Raw genomic sequence first — 21925 nt, forward strand, 5'->3', positions numbered from 1 at the left:
TGTAGGATGGATACTTCATATAAATAATAATAAATTGGAGATATTGAGAACTAACAATGCCTTAGGGCTAAGGCCTAGAAAAATATTAAACTTACGCTTTTTAAAAAATTTTTAATTTTTGTGGGTACATGGTAGGTGTATATATTTATAGGATCCATGAGATATTTTGGTATAGGCATGCAATGCGTAATAATTACATCAGCATAGATGGGTTATCTATCACCTTAAGCACTAATCCTTTGTATTATAAGCAATCTGATTATACTCCTTTAGTTATTTTAAAATGTACTGTTATTATTGACTATAGTCACCCTGATCTGCTCTAAAGTATTAGATCTTATTCATTCTTTCTATTTTTTGTACTCATTAACCATCCCCACTGCCCCATCCCTACCCCCTTACCCTTCACAGCCTCTGGTAACCATCCTTTTCTGTGTCCATGAGTTCAGTTGCTTTACTTTTTATCTCCCAGAAATAAGAACATTCAAAGTTTGTCTTTCTGTGCCTGGCTTATTTCACTTAACATAGTGAAACAACATTGCATAGTGAATGCAACAACATTTATGTTGTTACCAATGACAGGATCTCCTTTTTTTTTTTTTTTTTTTTTTTTTTGAGCCTGAGTCTTGCTCTTGTTGCCCAGGCTAGAGTGCAATGGCGCGATCTCGGCTCAGTGCAACCTCTGCCTCCTGGATTCAAGCAGTTCTCCTGCAGCCTCCGAAGTAGCTAGGATTACAGGCATGTGCCACCACGCCCGACTAATTTTGTATTTTTAGTAGCGACACAGTTTCACCATGTTGACCAGGCTAGTCTCGAACTCTGGACCTCAGGTGATCCACCTGCCTCAGGATCTCATTTTTTATGGCTGAATAGTACTCCATTGTACTACACTTTCTTTATCCATTCTTCTTTTGATGGACACTTAGGTCGCTTCCAAATCTTGGCTGTTGTGAATAGGGCTGCAATAAACATGGGAGTACAGATATCTCTGATATACAGATTTCCTTTCTTTGGGGTGTATACCTAGCAGTGGGATTGCTGGATCATACAGTAGTTTTCTTTTTAGTATTTTCAGGAACCTCCAACCATTTTAACTGAGGTGAGATGATATCTCAGATTATGTTAGAGTTTTTTCCTGTAGAGTTGTTTGGGTTCCTTATATATTCTGGTTCTTAATCCCTTGTCAGATGGATAGTTTCCAGATATTTTCTCTTCTCTTTGTCGATCATTTCCTTTGTTGTGCAGAAGCTTTTTAACTTGATGTGATCCTATTTGTCCGTTTTTGGTTTGGTTGCCTATGCTTCTGGAGTATTACTTAAGAAATCTTTGCCAAGCTCAATGTGCTGGAGAATTTCCCGGTATGATTTTGTGGTTCCACATACATTTTAGGATTGTTTTGTCTATTTCTGTGAAGAATGTCATTGGTATTTTGATAGGGATTGCATTGAATCTGTAGATTGCTTTGGGTAGTCTGGGCATTTTAACAATATTTAAACTTACTGTAGCAATCTACAGAGTGAGACCCTGTCTACAAAAAAAAATAGTTACTTTTGAAGATTGTGCAGTTTTGTAATTGGTTGCATTTATCGTCAACTCTCCTTCAAGCAGCCTTTAGACACTGATTTTCACATCTAAGAAGCCACCAAATGGTTGATGTTGTTAGTAATGCATCTGTTACCAACACTCATCTGTGAGTCATGTCATGCATTTCCAAGTTGATCTGAAGGTATATTAGGTGCTTGCCCCAGGAACCAAAATTTCTATTTGTGGCTCTGCTCAAAACCAGTGTTGTCTCCACGGTGTGAACCTGTATATCTTCGAACTATACAGACACTTGTCTAAACATGTTCTTTTCTTTAAATACTGCTAGGTTTTCCACAACAGTGAAGATTTGGTTATTGGAGACTGTTCTTTTCTGATAAAAGTGTTATAGCTGGCCGGGTGCGGTGGCTCACGCCTGTAATCCCAGCACTTTGGGAGGCCAAGGCGGGTGGATCATGAGGTCAGGAGTTCGAGACCAGCCACACCAACATGGTGAAACCCCGTCTCTACTAAAAATACAAAAATTAGCCAGGCTTGGTGGTGGGCGCCTGTAGTCCCAGCTACTCAGGTGACTGAGGCAGGAGAATCACTTGAACCCGGGAGGCGGAGGTTGCAGTGAGCCGAGATCACACCACTGCACTCCAGCTTAGGCGACAGAGCCTCTCAAAACTCCAGCTTAGGCGACAGAGCCATCTCAAAAACAAAAGAAAACAAAAAAGTGTTAAAGCTGTAAATTTGTCTCTGAGTGTGGCTTTAGCTGCATCGTATACATTTTGATATATTGTGTTTTTACTTTCATGCAGTTCAAAATAATTTTAAATTTTCTGGCTGGGCGCGCTGGCTCATGCCTGTAATCCCAGCACTTTGGGAGGCCGAGACGGGTGGATCACCTGAGGTCAGTAGTGCGAGACCAGGCTGGCCAACATGGCGAAGCACCGTCTCTACTAAAAATACAAAAATTAGCCAGGCGTGGTGGTGGGCACCTGTAATCCCAGCTACTCAGGAGGCTGAGGCAGGAGAATCACTTGAACTCGGGAGGCAGAGGTTGCAGTGAGCTGAGATTGCGCCACTGCACTCCACCCTAGGCGACAGAGTGAGACTCCATCTCAAAAAAAAAAAAAAAATTAGCTGGGTGCAGTGGCATGTGCTTGTAGTCCCAGCTACTTGGGAGGCTGAGGCAGGAGAATCTCTTGAACCCGGGAGGCGGAGGTTGCAGTGAGCCAAGATGGCGCCACTGCACTCCAGCCTGGGTGACAGAGCAAGACCCTGTCTCCAAAAAAAAAAAGAAAAATGTTTTCCTCGTGATTTCTTCTTGGGTTTTTTATAAGTGTATTGTTTAATTTTCAAAAATTTCAGGTTTTCCCACATTTCTTTCTGTTGTGGACCTCTAACTTAGCTCCATTGTGGTTAAGGAACATACTTTATGGGATTTCAACCTTTTTCCATGTACTGAGACTTGTTTTGTGGCCCAACATATGGTCTCTCCTAGAGAATGTTCTATGTGCTTGAGAAGAATGTGTATCATGGGTTATTTTACGTTCTTTTTTTCCCCCATAATATAAGAATTTTTTGCATATTGTAAATATATGTGTACATTGTTATTATTGCAGAACACATTTTCTTTTTTTGGAGATGGAGTCTTGGTCTGTCATCCCAGGCTGGAGTGCAGTGGCACGATCTTGCCTCACTGCAACCTCTGCCTCCTGGGTTCAAACAATTCTCCTGCCTCAGCCTCCATAGAAACTGGGACTGCAGATGCACGCCGCCACGCCTGGCTAATATTTTTTTGTATTTTAGTAGAGATGGGGTTTCACCGTGTTGCCCAGGCTGGTCTCAAACTCCTGAGCTCAGGCAATCCGCCCGCCTCAGCCTCCCAAAGTGCTAGGATTACAGGCATGAGCCACTGCACCCGGCCTGCAGAACACATTTTCAAGAGGGATTATAGACTGCTTAAGCTGTTGGTATAAGTGCTCTGGAGTAATATGTCATGATGGAAAAGTACATGAGCTTTGAAACAGGGATACTTGAGTTTGAATATGGATTTTTATTGTGTGTCCTTGGGCAAGTCATGTAACTTCTCTGAGCCCTCACTTATAGAAGGTCAATAATAAGGTTCTTGAGTGGCAAGCAATAAAAACTGACCTTGAGCTGGGGGCTGTGGCTCACACCTGTAATCCCAGCACTTTGGGAGGCCGAGGCGGGCGGATCACCTGAGGTCAGGAGTTTGAGACCAGCCTGACCAATATGGAGAAAGCCTGTCTCTACTAAAAAATACAAAATTAGCCTGGTGTGGTGGTGGGTGCCTGTAATCCCAGCTACTCGGGAGGCTGAGGCAGGAGAATCACTTGAACCCGGGAGGTGGAGGTTGCAGTGTGGAGATCGTGCCATTGCACTCCAGCCTGGGCAACAAGAGCGAAACTCCATCTTAAAAAAAAACAAAAACAAAAAACAAAAAAGGCTGACCTTGACTAATTTCAGCGTATGAGTCAAATAATTAGTTCTAGGAATCTACATAGCAGGAACTAATGACAGTGTCTTTAGGGTGCCATTATGAGAAGAAAGTATCCTCTGCAATCATATCCTTTCATGGCCACTGCTCAGAGACCCCGACTCTCAGATGAGAACGTCCTATGGCCTTCTCCAGGGTCAGATATGCCCACCACTTGGCCAGAAGAAGGCACAGCAACTTGACTTTGACTAACATTCTCCCAAAACTGTAGTGGGGGAAGGATAATTCCCAAAGAAAAATTGGGGTGTTTTTTTGTTTTGTTTTGTTAAGTAACCCTTATTTTGATGGGGCTTTATTCTTTCTTCTTCTTTTTTTTTTTTTGAGATAGAGTCTCGCTCTGTCGCTAGGTGGAGTGCGGTGGCACGATCTTGGCTCACTGCAACCTCCAACTCCCTGGTTCAAGCGATTCTCCTGCCTCAGCCTCCCGAGTAGCTGGGATTATAGACTGTGCGTGCGCCACCATGCCTGGCTAATTTTTGTATTTTTAGTAGGGATGGGGTTTCACCATGTTGGCCAAGCTGGTCTCGAGCTCCTGACCTAGGATTACAGGCCTAAGCCACCGCACCCGGCATGATGGGTCTTTATTCTTCAAAGCAGGAGGAAGGGATCCTAGAAAAACAGAGACAAGGCCAAACATGGTAGCTCACACCTGTAATCCCAGCACTTTGGGAGGCCAGTGCGGGTGAATCACGAGGTCAGGAGTTCAAGACCAGCCTGGCCAACATGGTGAAACACCGTCTGTACTAAAATAAAAAGAAATTAGCTGGGTGTCGTGGCAGGTGCCTGTAATCCCAGCCACTTGGGAGGCTGAGGCAGGAGAATCGCTTGAACCCGGGAGGTGGAGGTTGCAGTGAGCCGAGATCACACGACTGCACTCCAGCCCAACCAATAGTGTGAGACTCTGTCTCGAAAAAAAAAAAAGCAGAGACAAGACAACTAGTACAGTACTTACAGGGTTATTATGATGATTAAATGAGAGAATAGCTGTGAGGTGATTGATATAGTGCTGTGCTTAATACAAACTATCATTTTATTATACGGGTTGAGTGTTTCTAATCTGAAAATCCAGAATTAGAAATGCTCTACAGTCTGAAACTTTTTTGAGCACCGACCTAATGTTCAAAGGAAGTGCTTATTGGAGCATTATGGGTTGTTAGATTTTTGGGTTGGGAATATTCAACCAGTAAGTACTATAAAATGCAAATATTCCAAAAAAAACCTGAAATCTGAAACATTTCTGGTCCTAAGCAAGCATTTTGCAAAGGGATACGCAAGCTGTAGTACGTTCTTTATCATTATTTTAAGTAGTTAATATATTGTGGTACAGATTCTGAGGTGGTATAGCAAATTCGATTGTATTATTAAAAAGCATATTAATATTTTGAGAGCTTGCTTAGGATTATTGGAGAGAATAAAACAGTGAAGCTTTGGTGTTATGAGGGAATTTTAGATAGAAAAGTGCAGTTTTTCAGTTCATGCTCTTTCATTTTTCACTCCCTCAGGTTAAAGCTGAAGCTCAACAAAGATATAGTGATCTCTGTGGGCATTTATAATCTGGTCCAGAAGGCTCTCAAGCCTCCTCCAATAAAGCTCTATCGGGAAACAAATGAACCAGTGAAAACCAAGACCCGGACCTTTAATACAAGTACAGGCGGTTTGCTTCTGCCTAGCGATACCAAGAGGTCTCAGGTAGGTAGAGATGCCTTTTGTTGTTGTTGTTTTTGAGACAGGGTCTCATTGTGTCGCCCAGGCTGGAGTGCAGTGGGGCGAACATGACTCGCTACAGCCTTGACCTCCTGGACTCAAGCGATCCTTCTGTCTCAGCCTCCCAAGTAGCTGGGATCACAGGCATGTGACATCACACCCAGCTAATTTATTTATTTATTTATTTTTTAAGAGACTGGATCGACTGGGCACAGTGGCTCATGCCTGTAATCCCAGCACTTTGGGAGGCCGAGGCGGGTGGATTACCAAGGTCAGGAGTTCAAGACCAGCCTGACCAACATGGAGAAACCCCATCTCTACTAAAAATACAAAATGAGCTGGGCATGGTGGTGCATGCCTGTAATCCCAGCTACTCAGGAGGCTGAGGCAGGAGAATCACTTGAACGTGGGAGGCAGAGGTTGCGGTGAGCCGAGATCATGCCATTGCGCTCCAGCCTGGGCAACAAGAGTGTAACTCCGTCTCCAAAAAAAAAAAAAGAGACGGTGTCTAGCTATGTTGCCTGGGCTGGTGTCAAACTCCTGGTCTTAAGTAATCCTCCTGCTTTGGCTTCCCGAAGTGCTGGGGTGCTGGGATTACAGACATTGGCCACTGTGCCCAGTGTTTTTTTGTTTCGTTTTGTTTTGTTTTGTTTAATAGAAATGAGGTCTCACTGTGTTGCTCAGGCTGGCCTCGAACTCCTAGGCTCAAGCAGTACTCCTGCTTCAGCCTCCTAAAGTGCTGGGATTATAGGTGTGAACCACCACACCTAACCCAAGATGCTTTCTTACTGAATTTTCTCCAACTGAAGAGTTAACAAGGAGGAGAGACATTGATCAGGCTGACCAGTTAAATAACTTTCATATGTGCATCTTTCCTTTCCTTCTCCTTCCCTTTCCTTTTCTTTTTTCTCTCTCCGACTCCCTCCCCTCCCCTCCCCTCCCCTCCTCTCTTCTGTTTCTTTTCTTTCCGCTAGTCAAGTGAAGCAGTGGGAATGGAAAAGGAACAAAGAAATCTGTAACTGGTTGTGATCAATTAGTTGTAAACACCACCACACTTGGACGAGCCATGTGCACCTTTCTTGCTAACCTGTTAAACCACAAAGACTTAACTCTTTGGGACTGTGGTATCTGGATCAGTGATATTTTGATAGCTAGAAAGTTAAACTGGGCCAGTGTCTGAAAGAGATGTCAGTGAAAACCTCACCCCTTCATCACTCAGTACATGCTGCTGTCAGTCTAACAGTCTTGCTCAGGTACAATAGCAGAAAATACTTTATAGTTAATTAGGGAGATAAGGAGTTAGGAAAAGTATGAAGTATGAAGTGAACTCATTTTTTTAGGGAGAGAATTTATTTTTGCTAGTGATATTTTTCCTGTGCCTTGGGATGACATACATCTCCCTTTCTGCATCTGAAAGACAGGTGGAGGACGCAGAACATTGTCTTTTCTCATCCTCTTACCTTTGCTCAGTCTATAGAGGGATTTAACATCAAAAATTAAAATTGAATGAGTCATGCTTCCTATATGCAAAATGTGGAAGAATCTGAGATTTTACATAAGTTTAGGGCCTATAAGGATGACTAAAATATTATTTTGATTCAAGCCAGAGAGTTTTGCCCTACTCTTTGAAGGAGAAAAAGATAAGGAATTTTCTTTTCCATTTTGGAAGTAACTAATTTTTTATATTGATTTATTTATAGGCAGTAAGCTCTCTGGTCACTGAGTTTCTTTCTTGGTCCAGTATGTTTGAAAAAACCTTGAGAGTTCTTTTGTTCATAAAACCCAAATTTGAATCTGCTACTAAGCTGTTATTAGTCACATATCCAGGATCAAATGCAAACATCATTGGGTATGGTGGCTCATGCACTTTTGGAGGCTGAAACAGGAGGATCACTTGAACCCAGGAGTTTGAGATCAGCCTGGGCATCATAGTGAGACCCTGTCTCTACTAAAAAACTAAAAATTAGCCAGGCGTGGTGGTGCACAGCCTGGGGAAGAGAGTACAAAAAAAAAATATGTATATATATATATATATATATATATATATATGTATGTATGTATGTGTGTGTGTATATATATATCTCTCTCCAAACAATACAAATAATCTTTGCAGTAGCACCATCATGGTTGACTGTAGCTTCAACCTCTTGGGTTCAGTTGATCCTCCCACCTCAGCCACCTGGGTAGCTGGGACTACAGGCTCATGCCACCACGCCTGGCTAATTTTTTGTATTTTTTTTTTTTTTTCATAGAGACAGGATCTCACTATGTTACCCAGGCTGGTCTCGAATTCCTGGGCTCAAACGATCCAGCCACCTTGGCCTTGCAAAGTATTGGGATTACAGGCATGAGTCAATGTGCCCTGCCTTGGAAGTAGTACTTATATGTGTGTGTCTCTGCCTCTCACATTGAGACCTAGCACAGTACCTGACATAGGTCCTCTCATTTAATAAATAGATATGGTGGCCGGGTGCGGTGGCTCACGCCTGTAATCCCAGCACTTTGGGAGGCTGAGGCGGGCGGATCACGAGGTCAGGAGATCGAGACCATCCCGGCTAACACAGTGAAACCCCATGTCTACTAAAAATACAAAAAAATTAGCCAGGTGTGGTGGCGGGCACCTATAGTCCCAGCTACTCGGGAGGCTGAGGCAGGAGAATGGCGTGAACCCCGGGGGGTGGAGCCTGCAGTGAGCCGAGATCGCTGCCTGAGTGACAGCGAGACTGTCTCAAAAAAAAAAAAAAATAAAAAAAAAAATAAATAAATAGATATGGTTTGGGCTGGGCACAGTGGCTCACACCTGTAATCCCAGCTAGTCAGGAGGCTGATGCAGGAGAATCACTTGAACCTGGGAGGTTGCCGTGAGCCGAGATTGCGCCACTGCACGCCAGTGACAGTGTGACAGACTGCATCTCAAATAATAAATAATAATAAATAGATATGGTTTAAGCATGCTTTGTGTGTCAGGGATGGTGCTGACAGGTCAGTACATTTTTTTTTTTTTCTTTTTTTGGGTTGGGGGGATAGAGTTGCTCTGGTACCCAGGTTGCAGTGCAGTGGCGCCATCTTAGCACACTGCATCCTCGAACTCCTGGGCTCAAGCGATCCTCCAGTCTCAGCCTCCCAAGTAGCTGGGACCACAGGTGTGTACCACTATACCGAGCTAATTTTTAATTTTTTTATACAGATAGGGTCTTGCCATGTTGTCCAGGCTGGTCTTGAACTCCTGGGCTCAAGCAGTCTTGCCTCAGCTCTCAAAGTGCTGGGATTACAGGCATGAGGCACTGCACCTAGCCTATTTTTATTGTTTTTGCAAAGAGGATCTCACTGTGTTGCCCAGGTTGGAGTGCAGTGGCTATTCATAAGCACAATCCCACTCTAAAACAGTTTGAACATCTACCTCTTGGGATTGTTACAGAAGATAAAGTAGTTGGTGTAAAGTACCTGCAGTCACTCAATAAATGTTAATTCCCTGTTGGAGAAGGAGGATGCCCCAGGTGAGCCATCTTCCTGCTCCTTAGCAGAGAGCTGATTTTAACTTGCTAGTGTCAGCATCTTCGAGTTATTTTGCATCTCCTCGTAGCCTTCCCATTTGATCCTTGTTGTTCTTCTCCTTCAGATCTATGGGAGTCGTCAGATTATACTGGAGAAAGAGGAAACAGAAGAGCTAAAACGGTTTGATGATCCGGGTTTGATGCTCATGGGTTTCAAGCCGTTGGTACTGCTGAAGAAACACCATTACCTGAGGCCCTCCCTGTTCGTGTACCCAGAGGAGTCGCTGGTGATTGGTAAGTAGCGTGGACCATGGATGAGTGACTCTAACACACAGTGCAGTTTACGGAGCAGCGCTTTGTAAATGGGCACTGCTTGGACACTGTACAGGAGATGTTAATGGAGTATGTTGAAAGTGTTTCGGCCGGGCGCGGTGGCTCACGCCTGTAATCCCAGCACTTTGGGAGGCCGAGGCGGGCGGATCACGAGGTCAGGAGATCGAGACCATCCTAGCTAACATGGTGAAACCCCGTCTCTATTAAAAATAGAAAAAATTAGCCGGGCGTGGTGGCGGGCGCCTGTAGTCCCAGCTACTCGGGAGGCTGAGGCAGGAGAATGGCGTGAACCCAGGAGGCGGAGCTTGCAGTGAGCTGAGATCGGGCCACTGCACTCCAGCCTGGGCGAAAGAGCAAGACTCCGTCTCAAAAAAAAAAAAAAAGAAAGTGTTTCAAGCTCTGCCTGGTGCAGTGGCTCATGCCTGTAATCCTAGCACTTTGGGAGGCTGAGGCGGATGGGTCACCTGAGGTCAGGACGAGCCTGGTCAACATGGTGAAACCTCGTCTCTACTAAAAATACAAAATTTAGCCAGGCCTGGTGGCTTGCGCCTGTGATCCCAGCTACCTGGGAGGCTGACGCATGAAAATCGCTTGAACCTGGGAGACAGAGGTTGCAGTGAGCTGAGATCACACCACTGCACTCCAGCCTGGGCCATAGAGTGAGACTCTGTCTCAAAAAAAACAAAAGTGTTTCAAGCTCAAATTTTGGAAATGTGGGAATGAAGAAAGTTAAACAGATTTCTTTTTTTTTTTTTTTTGGAGATGGAGTTTTACTCTTGTCACCCAGGCTGGAGTGCAGTGGTGCAGTTTCAGCTCACTGCAACATCCGCCTCCCGGGTGAGGACTGTGGAATTTAGCTTTATATATATATTTTTTTTTAATTAAATTTTTTTTTTTGAGACAGTGTCTCACCCTGTCACCCAGGCTGGAGTGTAATGGTGCAATCTCGGCTCACTGCAACCTCCGCCTCCCTGGTTCAAACGATTCTCCTTCCTCAGCCTCTGGAGTAGCTGGAATTACAGGCACCTGCTACCACGTCTAGCTAATTTTTGTATTTTTAGTAGAGACGAGGTTTCGCCATTTTGGCCAGTCTGGTCTCGAACTCCTGACCTCGTGAGCCACTGCACCTGGCCTTATTTATATTTTTATTCATTTTTTTGTTGTCGCCTAGGCTGGAGTTAAGTGGCGCAATCTCGGCTCACTGCAATCTCCATCCCCTGGGTTCAAGCGAGTCTCCTGCCTGAGCCTCCCAAGTAGCTGGGATTACAGGTGCACGCCACCACGCCCGGCTAAATTCTGTATTTTTAGTAGAGATGGGGTTTCACCATGTTGGCCAGGCTTGTCTCGAACTCCTGACCTTAGGTGATCCACCCGCCTTGGCCTCCCAAAGTGCTGAGATTACAGGCGTGAGCCACCATGTCCAGCCTGGAATTTAGCTTTTTAAAAACAATTTCCCATGTAATTCTTTGAAGCATCAGATAGCAAAAAGCAAACAAAACCAAAATAAGTCCACAGCTTTTTCTCCAGTGTTGGAAATTAAAGAGGATGTGAACCTTGCCGTTGTGTTTATTTGTGCAGTCTAGACCCTATCTTCTTTTGTGCTATGGCTCATGAACACCCCAGATTTGACTTGATTGGTTTTCATTAGTAACTGGGGTCATGTCATTAACCTAGCGTCAGTAAAAGTGAACTGACATTAATAATTTGCTTTTTTTTTTTTTTTTTTGGAGACAGTGTCTCACTCTGTCACCCAGGCTGGAGTCCACTGGCACCATCTTGGCTCACTGCAGTCTCAAGCTCCCAGGCTCAGGTGATTTCCCACCTCAGCCTCTCGAGCAACTGGGACTACAGGTCCACACCACCACGTCCAGCTAATCTTTTGTAATGTTAGTAGAGACAGGGTTTTGCTATGTTGGGCAGGCTGGTCTCAAACTCCTGGGCTTAAGCAATCTACCTGTCTTGGCCTCCCAGAGTGCTAGGACTGTAAGCGTGAGCCACCTCACCTGGCCAATAATTCACTTTCTGTTTGTTTGTTTTGAAACAGAGTCTCACTCTGTCGCCCAGGCTGGAATGCAGTGGCAATGTCTCTGCTCTCTGCAAGCTCCGCCTCCTGAATTCAAGCGATTCTTCTGCCTCAGCCTCCCAAGTAGCTGTGACTACAGGCACGCACTACCATGCCCAGCTAATTTTTGTATTTTTAGTAGAGACGGGGTTTTACCATACTGGCCAGGTTGGTCTCGAACTCCTGACCTTGTGATCCGCCCGCCTGTGCCTCCCAAAGTGCTGGGATTACAGGCGTGAGCCACCATGCCCGGCCATAATTCACTTTCTTAAGTGGAATGTTTGGGGCTTCTAAACCTCTTATTCCTTTTTAAATTTTCCTTTCTGTGTCTCTGCTGTGGGGTCCTCCAACCCTTATCTGTTGAGATATTATAAGCCCTTTAAAGGCTTGGTGCGGTGGCTCATGCCTGTAATCCCAACACTTTGGGAGGCTGAGGCTGGAGGATCAGTTGAGCCTAGGAGTTGGAGACCAGCGTGGGTGACTTAGAGAGACTTTGTCTCTACAAAAAATCTTAAAACTAGCTGGGTGTGGTGGTGTGTGACTGTAGTCCCAGCTATTCAGGAAGCAGAAGTGGGAAGATTGCTTGAGCTTGGGAGATCAAGGCTGCAGTGAGTTGTGATTGCAGCACTGCACTCTATCCTGGGTGACAGAGCGAGACCCCGTCTCAAATAAATAAATAATAAAATTAAAATAAGCCCTTTAAAGAAAATGGAAGAGAAACTTTAGGGCTAAAAGAGAAGAAAGGAGGAAACCTTTTTAGGAGGCTAGTCACTGGGCTTTTTGTTTTCTAGGGAGCTCAACCCTGTTCAGTGCTCTGCTCATCAAGTGTCTGGAGAAGGAGGTTGCAGCATTGTGCAGATACACACCCCGCAGGAACATCCCTCCTTATTTTGTGGCTTTGGTGCCACAGGAAGAAGAGTTGGATGACCAGAAAATTCAGGTGACTCCTCCAGGTATGTGGCAGAGATATTTCCAGGGCTTCTGAACCTTGCCCATACTTTGGAATCATCCATGGACTCCTAATGCAGACCTACTGAATCATAGTCTCTGGGAATGGGGCTTAAAAATGTCTATTTTTAAGCTTTCTTGGGTGAATTTAGTGCACAGCCAGGTAAGGCCACTAAATATGGTGATGGGGTGCACAGCATGCGCAGCCGTACAAGGCTGATCTGCAGCTAGGATAGAGAAATGTCTGCCTAGGGGACTGTTTGCAGATTACTGACACAAGTTCTTGGGACCTCACTGCCGACACCTTTCTTTCCAAAGCCATTGTTTGGCACCCTTGTAATGTCTAATGTTTGGTTTAGTTCCTATACAAACCAACCATGGGGTTTGCCAAGATAGTGAGGTATAGCGGAAAGACCATGGATTTTAAAGTCAGATTTGACTTTATCTTGTGCTTATGTGTCTGGAAGCTTGCTTGCTTTTGTTTTGGGCCCATCTCTGCTGCTTGTTAGCTGGTCAACGTGGGCAAGTAATTTAACCTTTCTGTTTAATATTCCTTAGCTACAAAGATGGGCGTTCTGGAGCACCTTTCCCTCAGGGTGGTTTTACATTTGAGATGAGTTACTGTAGTTTTAACTTTGATCCTCAGCATGCTCAGGAGTGCTCAGTTACTAAGCTATTGTATCTTAGCTCCAAATTCACCCTTTTATGCTCTGCACTGCTGAGGCTGAAATGATCCAAACCTAATTTCATCTTTCACAGCTGGCTCTCAGGCTGTGTCTATAGTGGGTGCTAGAGGGAGACCAAAGGGCAGAGGAGAGGTGAGGGATTTGCTTCTTCCTGTTTGCTCAGTGTGGTCAGCATTGTCAGCAAAGGCTTTCACCTGGTAGCAGCAGTTAGTTACAGGGCGTAGATTTTTTAGTCCTTCCAGAACCAGCCAGTAACTGAACTAAAATCAGCCTGATAACTCTTACCTGTTTCCTTTTATTTATCACGTGGTAGAGGGTAAGGAAAAAAGGGGCGAGGGTGAAGCTCAGAGAAGGCCCCCGTGGAGCTGGGACTTAGCCCTCTAGGGAGGAGGCACTGTCCAGCTGGCTCTGGATGTATCAAAAAAGCTGGAGACTGGAACCAACTGCCGCCAGGTAAAGGGTCTTTGCTGGGGCAATACAGGTAGGAACAGAAATACAGGAGGGCCACAACCACAGTTTTGCTTTCTGCAGTTTCAGTTACCCATAGTCAACCATGGTCCAAAAATTTTAAATGGAAAATTCTAGAAATAACTTAAAAACACAATCCCACCTGGGGCAGGAATCATCTGTTTGTTCAGCATCTCCACACTGTAAATGCTACCCACCAGTTAGTCACTTAGTAGCTGTCTTGGTTATCAGATTGACTGTCAAGGTAATCAGTATTGCGGTGCTTGTGTTCAGGTCACCCTTATTTAATAACGGCCCCAAAGCACAAGTGTAGTGGTGCTGGCAGTTTGGATATACTAAAGAGAAAGTCATAAAGTGCTTCCTTTAAATGAAAAGGTGAGAGTTCTTGACTTTAAGGAGGAAAAAAATATATGCTAAGGTTGCTAAGATATATGGTAAGAAGGAATCTTCGAACCACAAAATTGTTAAGAAGGGAAAAAATTCATTTTAGTTTTTTTTTTTTTTTATGCTGAGGTTGCTAAGATACATGGTAAGAAGGAATCTTCTATCCACAAAATTGTTAAGAAGGAAAAAAATTCATCTTAGTGGCCAGGTGTGGTGGCTCACGCCTGTAATCCCAGCACTTTGGGAGGCCAAGGCAGCGGATCACGATGTCAGGAGATTGAGACCATCCTGGCTAACACGGTGAAACCGTCTCTACTAAAAATACAAAATTAGCCAGGTGTGGTGGCAGGCTCCTGTAGTCCCAGCTACTTGGGAGGCTGAGGCAGGAGAATGGTGTGAACCCGGGAGGTGGAGTTAGTGAGCTGAGATTGCGCCACTGCACTCCAGCCTGGGTGACAGAGCGAGACTCTGTCTCAAAAAAAAAAAATAGTTTTTTTCCCCCCCTTCTTTTTTTACATAAATTGAGACAAGGTCTCACTATGTTGCCCAGGCTGGTCTCGAACTCCTGAGCTCAAGTGATCCTCCTGCTTCAGCCTCCCAAAGTGCTGTGCTTACCGACGTGAGCCACCATGTCCGGCCCAAGCTAGTTTTCCTGTTGCACCTCAAACTGTAAAAGTTACTGCCACAGTACATGAGAAGTGCTTAGTTAAAATAGAAAAGGAGGCCAGGCACTGTGGCTAATGCCTGTAATCCTAGCACTTTGGGAGGCTGTGGCAGGTGGATCGCCTGAGCCCAGGAGTTTTGAGACCAGCCTGAGCAACATGGTGAAACTCTGTCTCTGCAAAAAAATACAAAAAAGTAGCCAAGTGTGGTGGCATTCACTTGTAGTCCCAGCTACTTGATAGGCTACTTGAGCCGGAGAGGTAGAGGCTACAGTAAGCTGTGATCACACCACTGCATTCCAGCCTGGGTGATAGCAAGATCCTGTCTCAAAAAAAAAAAAAAAAAAGATGAAGGCTGGGCGCGGTACCTCACGCCTGTAATCCCAGCACTTTGGGAAGCCGAGGTGGGCAGATCCCCTGAGGTCAGGAGTTTGAGACCAGCCTGGCCAACAAAGCGAAACCCCATCTTTACAAAAAGTACAAAAATTAGCCGGGCGTGGTGGCGCCTGTAATCCCAGCTATTCAGGAGGCTGAGGCAGGAGAACCGCTTGAACCTGGGAGGCGGAGGTTGCAGCGAGCCGAGATTGCGCCACTGTACTCCAGCCTGGGCGACAAGAGTGAAACTCCATCTCAAAAAAAAAAAAAAAGATGGAAAAAAACATTAAATATTAAATTTATGAACGTATGACATGGACAGAAACATGTTTCAATTGACGGCAGTCAGGTTTGGTGCTGTCCGAGGTTTCAGGTATCCTCCCGGGTTCTTCAAACATATTCCCCAGGGATAAGGGATCTACTGTATACAGGAAGGGGCACCCCTCCTCCCTTGCAGTCTTCTGGAAACTGCAGAGGGAGTCTGTTAGGCAGATGATAACAAAAACCAGCTGGTGGAGTTCAAGAAATGGGGCCTACGGGGCCCCAGCCCCAGCACCACAGGACATAAAAGGAAGAATTTGGAGCTGAGAAACAAGTGACTGCAACACTTGAAGTCAAATCAAAGAAAATTTATCTCCTTTCTTCAGGCTTCCAGCTGGTCTTTTTACCCTTTGCTGATGATAAAAGGAAGATGCCCTTTACTGAAAAAATCATGGCAACTCCAGAGCAGGTGGGCAAGATGAAGGCTATTGTTGAGAAGCTTCGCTTCACATACAGGTGAGTCAATCTCAGGCCTTCTGGAACTGCCTCCTGAGTTGAAAGTCTTATTAGAAACAGCTTGGGCATAGGCCAAGAGAATGGCACTACTCTTTTCAGCAAACTGACAGATTACTACTTGTTATTAATAGTTTTTTGAAAGCCATATAGAGAATGGAACCTTTTATTATGTTGGAGACTCTGGGATTTTGTGGTTGCTCTGTTGTGCTGTACTTAGCCAGATTAGTTGGTTGAACAAATTTGAAAAAATAGCAGGATTCTTATTCACCCTTCTCCTTGATTGTGTTTGTTATTCCACAATGAGCAAAAGTAAATAAATCTAGTGTAAATTGTTAAAGGCTTAAAAGAATGATTAAGTAATTCAAGTCATTCCCTCTCACATATATAATAGACCAACTCTCAGAGCCTGCATAATGGGACACTAAACGTAATTTTTTTCACGTCATTTTTAAAAATTTATTATTATTATTATTATTTTGAGACAGGGTCTCTTGTCACCCAGGTTTGATTGCAGTGGTGTTACCGTAGCTCACTGCAGCCTTGACCTCCCTGGGCTCAGGTGATTCTCCCACCTCAGACTCCTGAGTAGCTGGGACCATACCCTTGCACCACCACACCTGGCTAATTTTTGTATTTTTTGTAGGGACGGAGTTTCACCATGTTGCCCAGGCTGGTCTGGAACTCCTGAGCTCAAGCCATCCGCCTGCCTCAGCTTCTCAAAGTGCTGGATTACAGGCATGAGCCAGGGTGCCCAGGCTGGTTTGCTTTTTAAGTTGACTTGAGACAAAGTCTTGCTCTGCCATCCAGGCTGGAGTACCGTGGCACGATCATGGCTCACTGCAGCCTCGATCTCCTGGACTCAAGCAGTCTTCCTGCCTATGCCTCCTGAGTAGCTGGGACCACAGGCGTGCACCAACATGCCTGGCTGATTTTTAAATTTTTTGTAGAGACAGGGTCTCACCATGTTGTCCAAGCTGGTCTTGAACTGCTAGACTCAAGCATTCCGCCTACCTTGGCCTACCAAAGTGCTGGGATTACAGGCATGGGCTACTGCACCTGACTTCAACTGTTTTACTTGGGGTGTTTTTCTCAGCTCACCCCGGACCTGTAGTATCTCAGGTGGTTTTATTTATTCTAATTTTTTCAATGTTTAAATTGTCATGTTTCAGTTGAGTTACATTATTGTTTTAACAGAAGTGACAGCTTTGAGAACCCCGTGCTGCAGCAGCACTTCAGGAACCTGGAGGCCTTGGCCTTGGATTTGATGGAGCCGGAACAAGCAGTGGACCTGACATGTAAGGAGGTTGAATAGAGTAGTTCTTTTCATGGGAGGCTTTCTTACTGGTTCCACTCTGCACCAGTAATTTGGGTGCATTTCCCAGTCCTCTCTAAACACTTAACCTCATTCCCCAGACCCCCTCTGTTTGGAAGCTTTTCCAGACCAGCTTAAACAGCCAGGGAACAGATGTGGCTGGTTCCATAGTGAGAGGAGGAGAGTGTCAGGCTTCTGAGACCTGCCTCTGCACTAGGCCGCCCTGTGACTACATGCTGGTGAAATTTAAAAAATAATATAAGAGGCTGGGCACGGTGGCTCATGCCTGTAATCCCAGCACTTTGGGAGGCCGAGGCGGGTGGATCACGAGGTCAAGAGATTGAGACCATCCTGGCCAACATGTCTCTACTCTGTCTCTACTAAACTCTGTCTCTACTAAAAATACAAAAAATTAGCTGGGTGTGGTGGCGTGTGCCTGTAGTCCCAGCTACTCGGGAGGCTGAGGCAGGAGGATCGGCTGAACTCAGGAGGCAGAGGCTGCAGTGAGCCGAGATTGCACCACTGCACTCCAGCCTGGTGACAGAGCGAGACGCTGTCTCAAAAAACAAAACAAAAACAAAAAAAAATTAAATAATTTAAGAGGAAATAAGTGGTGGATTTGGGTTTAGAATCCAGCGACTCGCGGCTGGGCGTAGTGGCTTACGTCTGCCTCCTAGGTTCAAGCTATTCTCGTGTCTCAGACTCCCGAGCAGTTGGTCCCCGCCCGGCTAATTTTTGTATTTTTAGTAGAGACGGGATTTCGCCATGATGGCCCGGCTGGTCTCAGAATGATCTATTTTAGACAAAATATCCCCAGTGTTAAAAGCAGAAGAGTTATTGGACCATTGTTACTGTGGTGCCTGCTTAGCTGTGTCTGGCGAAAGAGAAACGTTTTGAGCTAAACAGCCCATCTCCTCCTTTCAGGCCTTAGGCAAATTCGGAAGTCGGTGGCCTAGTGCCTAGCAAGGTAGTTTAGGACACAGGTGCCCGCCACCAAGCCCGGTTAATTTTTTTGTATTTTTAGTAGAGACGGGGTTTCACTGGGTTAGGATGGTCTCGATCTCCTGACCTTGTGATCCGCCCGCCTTGGCCTCCCAAAGTGCTGGGATTACAAGCAGGAGGCGCTGCGCACGGCCTATTTTGTGTTTTTATTAGTGATTGGGTTTCACCATGTTGGCCAGGCTGGTGTCAAATTCCTGACCTCAAGTGATCCACCTGTCTCGGCCTCCCAAAGTTCTGGGATTATAGGCATAAGCCACCGTGCTCAGTACTTTTATTTTTATTTTTAGTACTGAGCATAGGCTGGACCTCAGTACACTCATTCATTCATTTGAGACAGGTTCTCACTCTTGTCACCCAGACTGAAGTGCAGTGGTGGGATCTCGGCTCACTGAAACCTTCGGCTCCCAGGCTCAAGCTGTTCTCCTGCCTCAGCCTTCCGAGTAGCTGGGATTACAGGCACCCGCCACCATGCCTGGCTGATTTTTGTATTTTTTGGTAGAGATGGGGGTTCACCATATTGGCCAGGCTCATCTTGAACTCCTGACCTTAGGTGATCCACCCGCCTCGGCCTCCCAAAGTGCTAGGATTACAGGCAAGAGCCACTGCACCCAGCTTCACTGTACTTTTAAAACTCTACAGATGATTCCCAGATTGGGAGCCAGTGCTCTTGCAGAGGTTCCCATGATGTGGACCAGGGGACTTCTGATGCAGCAGGAGCACAGTTTGGCTCCAGCATTGTGCCATCTAGGTACACCAGCAAGAGCTCCCCTCCATGCTTGGCAAATACGGGCATGTGAGCTGCCCATCTCATCACCCTTGCCCTTGATGTGACACAGCTCATGTCAGAAGCTTGATTTAACAATATAGTTGTAAGCTAACAAAAAAGGAAACAAAAGTATGATCTTTCCTCCAAAGTTGCCTTTTCCCGTCATACTTGCTCCCCCTGTTTCAGCCAGTCATCTCCCCATCCCACTCCTATTCTTCTTACATTCTGGTTTCCAGCTCTGTGATTTCAGTTAAATAATAAATCCTATTCTATCAGTAAGTCCTGCCAGTTCTGTCACTTCTCATGATTATGGGTCCTCCCACCCACACCCCACTTCACCTGTCTATCTTACCCTCTTTCAGTTCACCCTCCATGCAGCCATCAGGGGATTCTTTGGATAAGGCGTAATTCCTTGGCAGGCATCCCAGCTTCCACGACCTCATCATACCCATCTTTCTCACCTCTCTGCTGGCCCTGTCCTCCTTAACACCCTACCTTCCAGCTATATGTCACCTGCTATTTCTCTCCCAATGCCTTCTGCTTCTTATCTTTCACCACCCCTCCTGTGTTCCAGTGTGTCTGTACAGTCGCTTCTTGCATGGTGTTGCCCAACTCCACTGCATCGTTTTTATCCACCTCCTCTCTCTCACTGGGCTGTAAGCTCACCGCAGGCATGAGCACTTGTTTGAATTCCCAGAATCTAGCTTAGTATCTCCACTGTACCACTGCCCTTCGGGAAAGTCATGTAATCTCTCTCCTTTTCTCCTCTGTAAAACTGGGGACAAATCAAGAGGCTGAGGCAGGAGAATCGCTTGAACCAGGGAGTTGGAGGTTGCAGTGAGCCAAGATCGCGCCACTGCACTCCAGCCTGGCAACAGAGCAAGACTCCATCTCAAAAAAAAATCTAAAAAAAAAAAACTGGGGACAAATTTACCTATCCTATAGGTTGTTAGAAGGAGTAAATAGAGTAAGTTTAAAGCATTTACAACAGTGCCTGGCGGTAGTATGTGTGATTACAGTAAATGCAGGTGTTGGAAGGTACTTGGTAAATGCTGGAAAGACCTTTCCGTAGACCCCTCCCACCTTAGCAGTTAGGTGCTCTCTCTTCTGGTTCTCAGAGAGTTCTGGAAGTGGACAGCAAGCTGGGGCTCGTGACTCACCAGGCCACTCTTCTGTGTTTTGATTTTCTAGTGCCCAAGGTTGAAGCAATGAATAAAAGACTGGGCTCCTTGGTGGATGAGTTTAAGGAGCTTGTTTACCCACCAGATTACAATCCTGAAGGGAAAGTTACCAAGAGAAAACACGGTGAGAAGCTGAATGTGGACATGTGGGCTATTTTTAAAAATTGCTTTTATGATAGTCTTATCACAGTGGGCAATATCCTTTCAGAAATATCTATTCACAGTCTAGTTAAAATGGCTTTTATCCAAAAAACAGACAATAACAAATGCTGGCAAAGATGTGGAGAAAAGGGAACCCTCATACACTGTTGGTGGGAATGTAAATTAGTACAGCCACTATTATGGAGAATAGTTGGGAGTTTCCTCAAAAAGTGAAAACTAGAGCTACCATATGATCCAGCATACCATATGATCCAGTCAGTATATACCCAAAAGAAAGGAGATCAATATATCAAAGAGATACGTGCACTCCCATGTTTATTGCAGCACCATTCACAATAGCCAAGATCTGGAAGCAACTTGTGTCCATCAACAGATGCCAGGTAAAGAAAATGTGGTACACGTACACAATGGAGTACTATTCGGCCATAAAAAAGAATGAGATCCTGTCATTTGCAATAATATGTTAAGTGAAGTAATCCAGGCTCAGAAAGACAGACATTTACATGTTCTCACTTATTTGTGGAATCTAAAAATCAAAACAATTGAACTCATGGAGAGAGAGCATAGAAGGATGGTTACCAGAGGCTGAGAAGGGTATTGAGGCATTGGGGGGTTGGTGGGGATGGTTAATGGGTACAAAAAAAAAAATAGAATGATTAAGATCTATTCGATAATACAACAGAGTGACTATAGTCTAATTTAATTGTACATTTAAAAATAACTAAAGGAATACAATTGGAATGTTTGTAACACAAAAGATAAATGCTTGAGGGGATGGATACCCCATTTATGCTGATGTGATTATTTCACATTGCATGCCTGTATCAAAATACCTCAGGTACCCCACAAATATATATACCTAGTATGTACCCACAAAAATTAAAAATGAAAAAATTTTAGAAAAGAACTGTCTATACAACCATACATAATTACACATACCAACATACATATTTCAGCACAAATGGAATAATACATTGTTTTCTAGTTTGCTATTTTTGTTACTCAGCTATATATGTTGGACAGTTATTTATATCCACACTTACCTATCTCATTTTCTCTATCCAAGAAGGAGTGTGAATGTTTTCCTGCACTCTCACCCTTCCAGGACTTAATTTTTTTAATTTCTATTTAAAATGATACAGAAGTTGGCCAGGTGCAGTGGCTCACACCTGTAATCCCAGCACTTTGGGAGCCTGAGGTGGGCAGATCATGAGGTCAGGAGTTCAAGACCAGCCTGGCCAACACAGTGAAACCTTGTCTGTACTAAAAATACAAAAATTAGCCAGATGTGGTAGTGGGCACCTGTAGTCCCAACTACCTGGGAGGCTGAGGTAGGAGAATCCCTTGAACCCGGGAGGCAGAGGTTGCAGTGAGCCGAGACCACACCATTGCACTCCAGCCTCGGTGATAGAGTGAGACTCCATCTCAAAAATGATACAGAAGTTACATCCTTTTTTTGTTTTTAGACAGTCTTGCTCTATCACCCAGGCTGGAGTCCAGTGGCTCAATCACAGTTCACTGGCTCACTGTAGCCTCAACCTCCTGGGCTCGAGTGATC

General features: G+C 44.9%; 1 protein-coding gene across 4 annotated transcripts in view; it reads left to right on the forward strand.

The window, feature by feature from the left end:
• Window positions 1-21925, forward strand: part of XRCC6 (X-ray repair cross complementing 6) — a 42018-nt gene that overhangs the window by 19271 nt on the left and 822 nt on the right. For all 4 annotated transcript variants that reach the window (XM_063807541.1, XM_016947224.3, XM_016947225.2 and 1 more), the window contains 6 exon segments: window positions 5554-5740; window positions 9375-9543; window positions 12436-12597; window positions 15815-15944; window positions 17139-17239; window positions 20216-20329. In XM_063807541.1, coding sequence (XP_063663611.1) covers window positions 5554-5740; window positions 9375-9543; window positions 12436-12597; window positions 15815-15944; window positions 17139-17239; window positions 20216-20329 — 863 coding nt within the window.

This window comes from Pan troglodytes, chromosome 23 (genome assembly GCF_028858775.2).
Source record: "Pan troglodytes isolate AG18354 chromosome 23, NHGRI_mPanTro3-v2.0_pri, whole genome shotgun sequence".
In the NCBI taxonomy this organism is placed as follows: domain Eukaryota; kingdom Metazoa; phylum Chordata; class Mammalia; order Primates; family Hominidae; genus Pan; species Pan troglodytes.